At 44.1% G+C, this 13,893-nt stretch overlaps 1 protein-coding gene across 5 annotated transcripts in view; it reads right to left on the reverse strand.

Moving 5' to 3' along the window:
* Window positions 1-13,893, reverse strand: part of dpp6a (dipeptidyl-peptidase 6a) — a 1,522,610-nt gene that overhangs the window by 61,822 nt on the left and 1,446,895 nt on the right. For all 5 annotated transcript variants that reach the window (XM_073054906.1, XM_073054908.1, XM_073054905.1 and 2 more), the window contains exons 15-16: window positions 9,665-9,712; window positions 5,688-5,806 (exon numbers count right to left, since the gene is read on the reverse strand). In XM_073054906.1, the coding sequence (XP_072911007.1) occupies window positions 5,688-5,806; window positions 9,665-9,712 (167 nt within the window). The remainder of the gene's footprint in view (window positions 1-5,687; window positions 5,807-9,664; window positions 9,713-13,893) is intronic.

A 13,893-nucleotide genomic window follows, 5' to 3' on the forward strand; every position in this document is an offset into this window, starting at 1 on the left:
TGGCTACAACTTCAAGAACGTGCACAGGCACAGTTAAACAGGAAGTCCAGAGGGTGATTCCCTCTGTATAGGATACACCAGTTTCTGGCCTTTTCCAGTTTAGTCAGGCTGTCACCACAACTTTCAGCTTTCTTGAACAACATTGATATAAAGCACCCTGAATGTGATTGTGGAACAGAATTGACCTTGAATGGTTTAATAAACTGCTGCTGAAAAACTTCTTGGCCTGAATAAAAAAATATTTCTTTGTATCCTTCTGATAAATGTAAAATACAATCAATTTAGAATTAATGTAATGCTGCTTTTTAATGCTGTTTCAGCCACAATGTTTATTTTGTGCTAGTTTAGAAAACAGTATGCTTTGCATTCCGTGAACATTCTTCAGTGTGACTGGGTACTCAGTTTGATGATCTCAGAGCTGCAGTACGGCAGGGACACTCTGGAACTGAAGCCAGACTGTGATCCATCTCTGTGCAGGGGAAGACCACAGCCTAGGGATCACTACCCTTGTGCGGACAATTTTCTTTGAAGTCAGGGTGTATGATTGCTTTGCTTACTCAGTGCAAAATACGTAAGTTCAGAGCAAACACAAAGTTACATTAATCCTGTGCCAGACTTGGTACTGAGATTGAAAAACTGTCTGGCACAGGCATACAGTAGTTGGGTCAGTCTTTACTTTAGGAGAGCTCCTTTGCTGCGATGTAAACATTAATTAAAATACATCAATAATAACCTCTGTGCAATGGGGATCTGAAACTAAACAGACAGGCTGGGTGAATTAGATGTTAAATAATAGGATCATAATATATTGCAGCTCAAGGAGGCCATTTGGTCCATTGTGGCTATAGTTGCTTACTCGTACAAATGTACTGACGGACTTGCCCACTGGATGAGGCACCAACATTCTTTTCGTTAATGAAAGGTAACATCTTGAAGCTTAATGATTAGTTTTGAGGGGATGATAGTATTGAATTCTGAGCTGTGGTCAGGGAAGAGCACCCTGCTGTATGCATCTTTGCTGTCCAGATGTTCCAGGGTTGAGTGAAGAGCAAATGAAGTGGCATTTGCTGTTGACTTATCGTGACGGGAGGAAATTGGAGCAGATCCAAGTCACTTCACATCACAGGCAGGAATTAATATGTTTCATCACCGACCTCTCAAAGCACTTCATCACTGTGGCCGTAAGTCCTACTGGATGATAGCATTCAAGCCTTGCCACAGCTGGCGAGCATCCTTCAGTGATTCAAGTTTGGACAGTAATTGCCTCCTAGCATTTGGGGTTGCTTTCTGAAGAACGTACATGGACCTCTTTGGTCACCAGACCCGAATGCTACTGATCAGGCCCTCAGCAGATCGCAGACCTCATGTTTTATTCAGAGCTTCTGGTCCCCTCTAAACCTCTTCTGAACCCTTTCCAAAGCCTCGACATGATTCCTATAATGGGTGATTATAGGAATCATGTCGAGTCCTGACGAAGGGTCTCAACCCGAAACATTGACTGCTTCTTTCAACGGATGCTGCCCGACCTACTGAGTTCATTCAGCTTTTTTGTACGTCATGGGTGATCAGAGTTGCATACAATACTCCAACTGAGTAATAATCCTGAATTTGCATGGAAGAATGCCCAACATAACTTTTTTATTCATTCATCTACAGGATGTGGACATCGCCAGCTAAACCAGCATTTATTGCCCATCCCTAGTTGCCCTGGAGAAGGTGGTGACGAGCTGCCTTCTTGAACCGCTGTAGTCCCTGAGGTGTAGGTACACCCACAGTGCTGTCAGGGAGGGAATTCCATGATTTTGACCCGGTGACAATGAAGGAAAGACAATATGTTTCCAAGTCAGGATAGTGATTGACTTGAAGGGTGATTTCCTAGTAGTGGTGTTCCCAGATATCTGCTGTTCCCATCATTCTAGATGGTCGTGGTCGTGGGTCTGGAAGGTGCTGCCTTAGGAACTTTGGTGTGTTGTTGTTGTGCATCTTGAAGACAGTACACACTGCTGCAACTGTTCATCGATGGTGGAGGGATTGGATGCTTGTGGAAGGGGTACCAATCAAGTGGGCTGCCTTGTACTGGATGGTGTTAAGCTTCTTGAGTGCTGATGGAGCTGCACTCATCCAGGCCAGTGGCGAATATTCCATTACACCTGACCTGAGCCTTGTAGATGGTGCACAGGCTTTGGGGAGTCAGGAAGTGGGTTACATGCTGCAGGATTCCCAGTCTTTGACCTGCTCTGGTAGCCACGGTGTTTATATGGCTAGCCAGTTCAGTTTCCTATCAATGGTAACCCCCAGGATGTTGATAGTAGGGGATTCAGTGATGGTTATGCCACTGAATGTCAAGGGACGATGGTTAGACCCTCTCTTGTTGGAGATAGTCATTGCCTGGCACTTGCATGGCTCGAATGTTACTTGCCACTTGTCCGCCCAAGCTTGGATATTGTCCAGACCCTGCTGCATTTGGGTATGAACTGCTTCACTATCTGAGGAGTCACGAATGGTACAGAACATTGTGCAGTCACCTGTGAACATCCCCTTTTCTGACCTCATGATGGAGGGAAGGTCATCGATGAAGCAGCTGAAGATGGTTGGTCTTAGGACACTTCCCTGAGGAACTCCAGCGGTGATATCCTGAGGATGAGATGATTGACCTCCAACCACCACAACCATCTTCCTTTGTGCCAGGTATGATTCCAACCAGCAGAGAGAGTTTCCCCCTAATTCCCATTGACTCCATTTTAGCTAGGGCACCTTGATGCCATACTCGGTCGAATGCTGCCTTGATGTCGAGGGCTTTCACTTTCACCTCACCTCTGGTATTTAGCTCTTTGGTCTTTCGCTGTTTGGACCAAGGAGGTGATGAAGTCAGGAGCTGAGTGGCCTTGGCGGAACCCAAACTGGGCATCCGTAAGCAGGTTATTGCCGAGTAGGTTCTGCATGATAGCACTGTCGATGACCCCTTCCATTACTTTGCTGATGATTGAGACTAGGCTGATAGGGTGGTAATTGGCTGGGTTGGACTTGTCCTGTTTCTTGTGTACAGGACATACCTGGGCAATTTTCCACATTGTCGGGTAGATGCCGGTGTTGTAGCTGTACTGGAACAGCTTGGCGTGGCAAGTACTGGAACACAAATCTTCAGGACTATTGCTGGGATTTTGTCTGGGCCCATAGTTTCACAGTATCCAGTGCTTTCAGCCATTTCTGGAGTGAATCGGATTGGCTACGTACTGACAACGGGGATGCTGGTGACTTCTGGAGGAGGCTGAGCTGGACCATCTACTCAGCACTTCTGACTGAAGATATTTGCAAATGTCTCAGCTTTATCGTTTGCACAGGTGTGCTGGGCTCCTCTGTCACTGAGGATGGGGATATTTGTGGAGCCTCCTCCTCCAGTGAGTTGTTTGATTGTCCACCACCATACACCGCTGGATGTGGCAGGACTAGAGTTTAGGTCTGATCCACTGGTTGTGGGACTACTTAACCCTGTTTATTACTTGCTGCTTATGGTGCTTGGCATGCAAGTGGTCCTGTATTGTGGCTTCACCTGGGTGACATCTCATATTGAGATATGCCTGGTGTTGGTCTCGGGATGCCCTCCTGCACTCTTCATTGATCCCCTGGCCTGGTGGGGGATATGCTGGGCCATGAGGTTACAGATTGTAGCTGAGTACAATTCTGCTGCTGCTGAAGGCCCACAGCGCCTCATAGATGCCCAATTTTCGGCTGCTAGATCTGTTCGAAGTCTACCCCATTTAGCACGGTGGTAGTGCCACACAACACGGTGGGGGTTTCTTCAATGTGGAGATGGGATTTAGTCTCCACAAATACTGTACGGTGGTCACTTCTACTAATGCTGTCATAGACAGATGCTTCGGTGGCAGGCAGGCCGGTGAGAATGGGGTCGTGTGTTCTTCCCTCTTGTTGGTTCCCTGACCGCCTGCTGTAGTCCCAGTCTGGTAGCTATGTCCAGTAGGACCCGGCCAGCTCGGTCTGTGGTGATATTACCGAGCCATTCTTGGACATTGCAGTTCCCCACACAGAGCACAGTCTGTACCCTTGCCACCCTCAATGCACTACTCAACATGGAGAAGCACTGATTCATCAGCTGAGGGAGGACTTCGTTATTGCTATAAAGAAGTTAAGAAATAACTCCTGACCGTCAGCAGTGAAAATTGAACTCCTATCTTACAGCTAGTACTATAAAACATTGCTGTAACTGCTACCCTACCATGCCACCCCACATCTTACTCTGATAAAGACTCAAATATTTCTTTGTGCTTGACTTTGATAATGCATCAAGCACTTAGCTGGTCAAGCTGTGGAGGGAATAAAACAGAGGCTGCCTTTCGAGCCTATAATCTTTCAATAGAAACTAGAGTTCAGATGAAAAGGCAATTGATCAGAAATGTTAATACTGATTCTCCCATCATAGAACATACAAAAGTCCGAGAGCACATACCAGCAGCCTCAAGGACAGCTTCTATCCGGCCGTTATAAGATTATTTCATGGGTCTCCTGTACGATAAGATGGGCTCTTTATCTCTACCTCATCATGCCTTGCACCATCTTGTCTGTCTACACTGCTTGTTCTCTGTAACTGCAGCCATTTATTCTGCACTCTGTAAAGATTAACTTTGTCACATGTGCATCGAAACATAGAAAGATACAATAAAATATGCCATTTGCATTAAAGACCAACACAATTTGATGATGTGTTGGGGCATCCCGCAAGTGTCACCCACACCTCCGATGCCAACTTGGCGTGCTCACAACTTACTAACCCTAGCCCATACATCTTTGGAATGTGGGAGGGAAACCGAGGAACTTGGGGGAAACCCATTCTTTCACAGAGAGAGTGTACAAACTCCTTACAGACAGCAGCAAGTTTCAGACATCAACCATTCTCTGTAAAAATAAACTTACCCTTAGGATTCACCTTGAATCTCCTAAGTCTTAAAACTATGCCTGCTTTATTTGATTCCCCTGCCACAGCAAAAAGATTTTGAATGTCCATTCTGCCTATGCCTCTCATAATCTTACATATTTCTGTCAGGTCACCCCTCAGCATCCTTCGCTCCAGGGAAACACAGAATTTTCTTTTCTTTATGTATTTGCACAGTTTGTTATTTTTTGCACAGTAGTTGCTTGTCCGTCGTTGTCACGTGCAGTTTTTCACCGATTCTATTGCGTTTCTGTTTGCTATGAACCCCTGCAAATGAATGAATCTCAGAGTTGTACGTGGTGACATATATATATACTTTGGTGATAAATTTACTTTGAACTTTGCACCTTGACATGTGGTTCAGTTTGCTTTAAATTGACATTGGCAATTGGACAGCCGAAGCTGGGTTACCACCTTACACTCTTGCACCCAGGAGCCTCTGAAACTCAGGTTTACCATGTAGTTATAGCAAATGCCGTGACATGAAGCTGAAATGATTTTACAGTCACCTGATAGCATATATACAGGCCATTCAGCCCACAGTATTTATTCCTACATATACGTCACCAAATACTATCCTGAGATTCATTACCTTGCGGGCATTCATAGAGAAAAGGAAGAGACACAATAGAATCAATGAAAAACCACAAAGGGCTTCTCACCCTTCCCCAGAGGCCCCCATCAGCCTGTCGCTCACAAACTTTAAAAGGATCTGTGCTACCAATGGACCCTCACCTACCTTTGCAGTATAACAAGAAGTAACGCATGTTGTGGCTGAATGAAGCACTGAAGGACGTACAGTTAGGGATCAGGTCACAGGACAGGCAACGGCGGTTAAAGGTTTCGCTGGTCTCTGCACTAAAGGTAGAAGAATAGTTTTTAGCAGGTACAGCAATTACTATTACTTGAATACATACAGTATAATTACTTTTATTCAGTTAAGACCATAAGACAGAGGAGCAGAATTAGGCCATTTGGCCCATCAAATCTGCTCTGCCATTTCATCATGGTTGATCCAATTTTCCTCTCAGCTCCAGTCTCCTGCCATCTCCCCGTATCCCGTCATGCCCTGACCAATCAAGAATCTTATCAACCTCTGTCTTACACGTAAATAAAGACTTGGCCTCCACAGCTGCTTGTGGCAAAGAACCCCAATGGTTCACCACTCTCTGGCTAAGGAAATTCCTCCTCATCTCTGTTCTAAAAGAACGCCCCTCTACTCTGAGACTGTGTCCTCACATCTTAGGCTTTCCCACTATAGGAAACAAAATATTTAAACAAAATAGTTAAAATACTTCAACCATGATGAATTCCTTAATGTAAACTGGCAGTAATATCAGCCCTATTTTGTACATTAACCCTCTCCTGCCCTATCCTGGTGTATCAGCATTCCTCTAATTCAGGTCTCTCTTGCTTTCCTGACCTACACTGCACTTTAGATGACGTCTTTGCTGGATTTGGGTCCAGGGTTTGAATTCCTCCACAGATACATCTCTCTCTCTCTCTCTCATCTTCATTGTCCCATCTTCTCTCCCTCTCTTTCATCCTCTTACAATCCCTCTCTCTCATTTCCTTTCACTCTCATTCTCTCATCTTTGCTTCATTACAAATCCTGTCTCTCTCCTTTTTACTCTCACACTTACACACACACATAAATAAACAGGCACACACTTGTTCACGAACGTACACACACCCTTGAGGACTCAACATCACCAAGTGTTTGATCACTCGTCCCAAAAAGCCCCTTGCGGTTTAGAATCAAAATTTTAACTTCTATAAACCCCTATGAATACTTTAAATCCATTAAAGACTGCACTTATTGTGCATTCAAGTAGTAACAATGCTTTAAAAATATTATTCATGTGACCGTGCAGGAGTTTAGCCATTTCCAAACTCACCTTGCTTATTACATTCTGATGGACATTTAGATGAAAAATGCATTGTACTGAAATAATTATCTGAGATTCAAAAGCCACTTCAATTTTTTTTTAAACCAAAGGTTAATTTACTTAGTGTCGTACATCATAAAAATAAAACCCATTTACAGCAATTGTATTTCATTCTCTCCAACTCCTCATCAAACACCACCCCCAACCCCCAGACTCTACCATCCACCTACGCCCATGGGCAATTTATACTGGTCGAAGTTACCTACTGACCCACACATCTTTGGGTCATGGAAGGATATCAGAGCAGCTTAGGAATAGCTTCTTCCCCTCTGCCCCCAGACAACAAAACCCATGAATACCACCTCTCTGCTTGCACTATTTATTTATTTTATAGTATTTTAATATAATTGCACTGCATTGCTGCTGCAAATCTACGGACAAATTTCACGGACTATTTCAGTGTTTCAGTATTTCAGTTGTTCAGCCTTTCCTCATTTCTTTGCAATATACAGTACATGCATTTGAAAGGATCTGGGATTTGATTCTGGGCATTGTATGATCCTCCATCAACCACTAGGTGGCAGATTGCCACTCTGAGTGGCCGGTTCCCTTGCAAACAGAAACATCACACTTCCGTTTGGTCTTCCCTTGATAGTGTGCTATCGATTAGCAGAAGCTCACTGTCTAAGCAACTGCAGGCATGAATCCAAATGTTACTTTTAGGCATCAATACATCAATAAGGCACTGGAGGAGCTTCAAAGGCGGCCCAGTAGGTAAGTTGTTGGGCCAAAATAAAAAAACAATCATTCTCCTGAGCAATCAACTATATTTAGTTTTTTCTGAGGAATACGGGAACCCCTGTCCATGCAGAGGGAGGAGTCAGTTGAACACAGTTGTTAAAAAAAAAGGATACCACAAAGAATAAGCTGCTGGAGGAACTCAGAAAACCAGGCAGCTTCTGTGGAGACAGAGGGATGGGCAACTTTTCATGTCAAGACCCCACGTCAGGACTGAGAGTGTTAGAGGGGAGATAGGCAGCATAAAGAAGTGAGAAGGAGGGGTGGAGACAGGTCTGAGAGATGATTGGTGGAATCAGGTGAGCAGGGGTTGATGGAGCCAGGTGAAGGAGGAAGACCATAAAATCATAAGACATATGAACAGAATTAGGCCATTCGGCCCATTGAGTCTGCACTGCCATTCTATCATGGCTGATTTATAATCCCTCTCAACCTCAGTCTCCTCCCTTCTCCCCATAACCTTGACACCTTACTAATTCAGAACCTATCAATGTCTGCTTTAAATATACCGAATGACTCGGCCTCCAAAGTCGTCTGCGGCAATGTATTTCACAGATTCACCACCCTCTGGCTAAAGGAGTTCCTCCTCATCTCTGAAGTGACATCTTTGTGTTTAGAGGCTGTATCATTTGGTCCTAGACTTCCCACCACAGGAAAATCCTCTCCATGCCTTTCATTATTCGATAGGTTTCAATGAGATCCCCTGTCACACTTCTAAACTCCAGTGAGTACAGGCCCTGAGCCATCAAATGGTCCTCACAGATTAACCCTTTCATTCCTGTGATCATCTTGTAAATTTCTTCTACCCTTTCTAATGGTAATACATCTGTTCTTAGATATGGGGCTCAAAATTGCTCACAATACTCCAATGTGGTCTAACCAACAACTTATAAAGCCTCAGCATTATTATTATTATTTCGATAGATGATAAAATCTGGTAGGAAAGTAAGATGAAGAGTGGAACTAGCTAAAGGAGAGAAGGAGGGAAGGTGGGAATGGTAGGGGAGTGGACAGGGAACCCAGCTGGTTGATAGAACCAGGTGGGGGAGGGGATAGAACTTGGGGCTGGTTTGGGAAAAAGGGGATGTTTGAGAGAATCTGGGTGGATCAGAAAGAGAGAGAAGGGAACAGAAGGGGTGTGGGTTACATGAAACTGAAAACCTCAATGTTTGTGCTGTTAGTTGTGACTAGCCAAACAAAAAGTCGAAAGACCAAAGCCTCAGAAGATGAGTGCCCACCGTTACATCAGGAGCATTAGTGGGGAAATTCCCTATTTGCTGGGTATTGGAGGACAATTGGACTCATGGCATACACTCACAAGTGTGCACATGGACAGGAGGCTGTTGACAAAGTGCTGATAAATGTGATTAGTATAGATGAATTCTTGGCACGCATGAATGTACATACATACTATATGCAACATAAGCAGAGCATGTAAATACACGCAGACACAAGCAGCATACATGAAGGTATACACATGCACGGTAGCGTAGTGGTTAGCACAATGCTTTACAGTACAAATGACCCAAGTTCAATTCTGACTGCTGCCTGTCAGGAGTTTATATATTCTCCCTGTGACCGCATGGGTTTCCTCTGGGTGCTCCGGTTTCCTCCCACATTCCAAAGATGTACCAGTTGGTAGGTTAACTGGTCATTGTAAATTTCCACTTCATTAGGCTCAGATTAAAATTGCTGGGTGGTGAGGCTCGAAGGGCCAGAAGGGGCTATTCCACTTTGTAGCTCAATAAAAGAAAAGGAAATACACAGATAAACATATAGTATATATACAAAACAGTCCCATATGCTTCTGTGCTAAATACTACAGAGTATAGAACCATATAGTCCAAAAAAAGGGTCTCAGCCCAAAATATCAACTGTTTATTCATTTCCATAGATTCCGCCTGAGCTGCTGAGTTCCTCCAGCATTTTGCGTGTGTTGCTTTGGATTTCCAGGATCTGCTGCATTTCTCGTGTTTAGCATAGATTCACATATGCAGGCTCACACAGACACAGACCCACACTTGCTTACCTGTACAATTGTCGACGTAACGGGGAATCCTCCGTGCTCAGAAAATAACTGTGCAGAAAAGAGAAAAGTTAATTGAGTCAATCTTTTGTGTTTAAAACAAATTGAACTGTTTGTTTTTTGTTTCCATGCTAACGCATCCATAGAGCAGAGTATACATTAACAAACTAAAGGTCCATGTAACATATATATTGCAAAAAAATGACAGGGTGCTTTAGTCCACACATAGAGAAGCACAACAAATTAGCACTGATCTGTTCTCAGTGACCGTGAGGAAAAATTCATGGCATCAAAGAGTCATCGGGTTGAACAGCAGAGAAACAGGCCCTTTGGCCTATCACATCCATACTGACCCCTCTACCTGTCTAAACGAATCCCATTTGCCCTTCTATGCCATGTCCATTTCACTGTCTAACAGATAACTAAATGTAGCATTCATATTTGATTCCACCATCTCCTCTGGCAGCACAATCTCCAATATCAATCTCTCGCAGTATAAACACTTCCCCCTCAAATCCCCTTCATAAACTTATGCTCACTTGTTTTTAAATACCTCTACCATGGAAAAAAGTTTCTGACAGCTGTCCTGTTTGTGCATCTTATAACTTTACATGCTCCTATCAGGTCACCGTTCAGCCTTGCCCACTGGGAAAACATTCACAGTCTATCCAATCCCTTCCCATAACTAAACGTCTTCAATCTGGACAACAACCTGGTGAATTTCCCCTGCAGCTTGTCCAGTGCATCCACAATGGTGTGGCGATTGGAACTGCGAACAATCCTCAAAGTGCAGCAAAGAGCGATATCATAGAGTAACACTTTACAGTACAGTGACCTGGGTACAATTCCTAACGCCATCCATGGGAGTCTGTTCATTCTCCCCGTGACTGCCTGGGTGTCCTCAGGGTGCTCGATTTCCTCCCACGTTCCAAAAGACGTGCTAGTAAGTTGTGGGTAAACTACGTTGGTGCTAGAAGCATGGTAACACTTGCAGGCTGCACCCAGAACATCCTCGAGTATGTTGGTCATATTTCACTGTATGTTTTATTATTTTGAAGTACATGTGACAAATAAAGCTAATTTTTAAAAATCTTTAATCTTTAAATTTAATTGGTGTTTTGTAAAGTTGCAACACATTATCCCAGCTTTTATATACTATGCTCTGACCTCTGAAGTTCTACTGTATACAGTTCTGGCCTCTTTACTTAAGGAAAGATATATTGGCTTTGGAGGCATTGTAGAGGAAGTTCACCAGATTAGTTCTGGATTAGTCAATGAGGAGAGATTGAGATGCCTGGGACTATACTTGCTGGAATTCAGAAAAATGAGAGGGGGCCATATAGCAACATATAAAATTATAGAAGTGATAGATAAAAGCAAGAAAGATGTTTTCACTGGTAAGTGAGACTAGAACTAGGGGGCACCGCCTCAAGATTTTGGGGGAGTGGAGTGGACAGCTTTTTCCAGAAAGTAGTGGATTTGTCCAGGAACGCAGTGGAGGCTACCCAGTAAGTTTAAGATAGAGTTGGATAGACTTTTGCATAGGAGGGGAATTAATGGTGATGTGGTAGATGGAGCTGAGCCATGATCCTATTGAATGGTGGAGCAGGCTTGACAGTGGAGACGGCTGACTCCTGCTCCCATTTCTTATGTTTTTCTGAAGGCGAGCATGCCATATGCCTTTCCCGTCATCCAATGGATCCCGATCATTATGTTGAGAGATCGGTAAAGGAGCTGGCTATTTTATATCTTGTATTGGACAATCTGATAGGGTGAATTGTTTATCTGGTTGCTGGGTGGGGGGAGGGGGGGGGTCCAGCAAACAGTAATCATGGTATCTTGAAGTTTCATACAAATGCTTGAAAGAACTTAGTTCAATCAGAGATCGGCTGTTAAATTAAAAAAAAGGCATTAGAAAGGCAATGAGGGTGAGTTAGTTATTGATCAGAGTAATATGTTAACGTATACGACAGTAAGCAAGCAATGGTTAGTAGAGTAATAGAACACTACAGCACAGAAACAGGCCCTTCGGCCCATCTAGTCAGTGTCGACCTGCACCCAGACCGTAGCCCTCCATATCCCTCCCATCCATCTACCTATTCAAATTTCTCCTGCATGGTGAAATCGGCCCCGCATCCACTCGTGCTGGCAACTCGCTCCACGTTCTCAGCACCCTGAGTGAAGCAGCTTCCTCTTAAACATGTCACCTTTCACCCTTAACGCATGACCTCTGGTTGTAGTCTCACCTAACCTCAGTGGATAAAGCCAGCTTGAATTTATTCTATCTATACCCCTCATAAATTTGTATATCTCTGTCAAATCTCCCCCCAAGCTTCTCATGTATAATGAAAGATGATAAATGTATTAATTAATCACAAATCATCACTTTAGTGCAAAATAAAGTAAGTGTTCGGACATGGCAACATATTGTATAAAAGGTTGGAGGAATTCCGCAAATCAGGCAGCATCTATGGAGAGAAATAACCAGCCAATGACCCTGAAATGTTCACTGTTATTTCCCTCCTTAGATGCTGCCTGTGTTCTTCCAGAACATTATGTGTGGTACTCTAGATTTCCAGCGCCTGCAGAATGTTTATGAATTTATAATGCTAGATGGAAGGTAAATATTTAGATAGCTAAAACATGTATTAAGTCTGAGTTTCGGGAAAAAAATGAGAATTCTGCATTGGTGAATTGAGGCAAATATGAGAGTGATTAAATAAAAATCACTTAATTATGCAAAAAGCAAAAGATTAGTGGAAGTTACTGGGCTCACTTCTTTTCTCGGTGGCTCAGGCGAGAGGACTGTGAGTATTGGTGTCAGAGTCCTGCGGAAGTCGGGAGACTGGGCAAGGCCAGTCTTTTTGGCAGGTCGTTGCCAGAGGCCTAACCTCAGCTACAAATAAAAGGTGGGCAGGCTCAAGCAGAATCGACATTGTTGGGGCGGCCACTGATAGAGTGTAAAGGCTTCGGCTAAACGGGCTCTGGTGAGAACCAGTGAAGACACAGTTAAGAAGAGGCAAGCCTTTCTCTTTTCTGGATTCGAGTAGTCAGGATGGAATGCTCCTCCCGTCAGATGTGGGAATTCAGGACACCTGATGGTTTCCCTGATGACTACATCTGCGGGATGTGCATCCAGCTTCAGCACCTGACTGACGGGCTCAAGGATTTGGAGCTGAGGTTGGATGTATTCAGGACCATTCAGGAGGCTGAAGATATTATAGGCGAGACCTTTGAAGAGGTGGTCACATCCAGAGTACAGGCTTCGGACAGTCGATGGGTGGCCGTCAGGAGAGGTAAGTGGATTAAGAACTCAGTGCGGAGTTCCCCTGTGGCCATAAAGGGATATCAGCAACAAATATACCCCCTTTGGATGCAGCTGTGGGGATGACCCCTCAGATCACAGCAGCCCCTGACAGCTTAGGGGCACTGTAGCCGGCTCTGAGGCTCACCAGGTAAGGGTAAAGTCAGGCAGTACGGTAGTTATAGGGGACTCGATTGTTAGAGGAACAGAAAGGAGATTCTGTGGCCGCATAAGATGGTGTGTTGCCTCCCGGGTGCTAGGTTCCATGATGTATCGGCGAGGCTGCAGGAACATCTTAAGTGGGATGGGGAACAGCCCGCGGTCATAGTGCTTATTTTTAAAATCACCAAGTAGGATATAAAACCAATAACTTCTTTTGTTGCTTTTGATTTCCGGATAGATTAAAATTAGTTCTAAAAATTAGTCCTATGCAGTTAGTACATAGAGATAGGAAAGAGGTTGAAGAGAAGGACCTCCAAGGTGGTAATCTCTGGATTATCCCCAGTGCCAAGGTTAGTGCAGGTAGGAATGGCGTGACAGCACGGATGAATGAGATGCTGGACCTGGTGTTGGGTAATGAGCCTGGCCAGGTGACTAATCTTTCAGTGGGTAAGAAGTTAGGGAACAGTGACCACAATTCCTTAACTTTCAGGATAGTTATAGAAAAGGATAGGTACGGTCCTTGTGGGAGAGTTTCAAGTTGGAGTAGGGCAAATTATAAGGGCATCAGGCAGGAACTAAGAAATATTACTTGGGAACACCTTTTCTCTGGCAAATCCACATCAGACTTGGGGAGGATGTTTAAGACCATAAGACATAGGAGCAGAATTAGGCCATTTGGCCCGTCGCATCTATTCTACTATTTAATCATGGTTGATCCTTTTTTCCCCTCCTCAGCCCCACTACCGGTACCTTTGATGCCACGTCC

This window comes from Hemitrygon akajei, chromosome 8 (genome assembly GCF_048418815.1).
Source record: "Hemitrygon akajei chromosome 8, sHemAka1.3, whole genome shotgun sequence".
NCBI lineage: Eukaryota > Metazoa > Chordata > Chondrichthyes > Myliobatiformes > Dasyatidae > Hemitrygon > Hemitrygon akajei.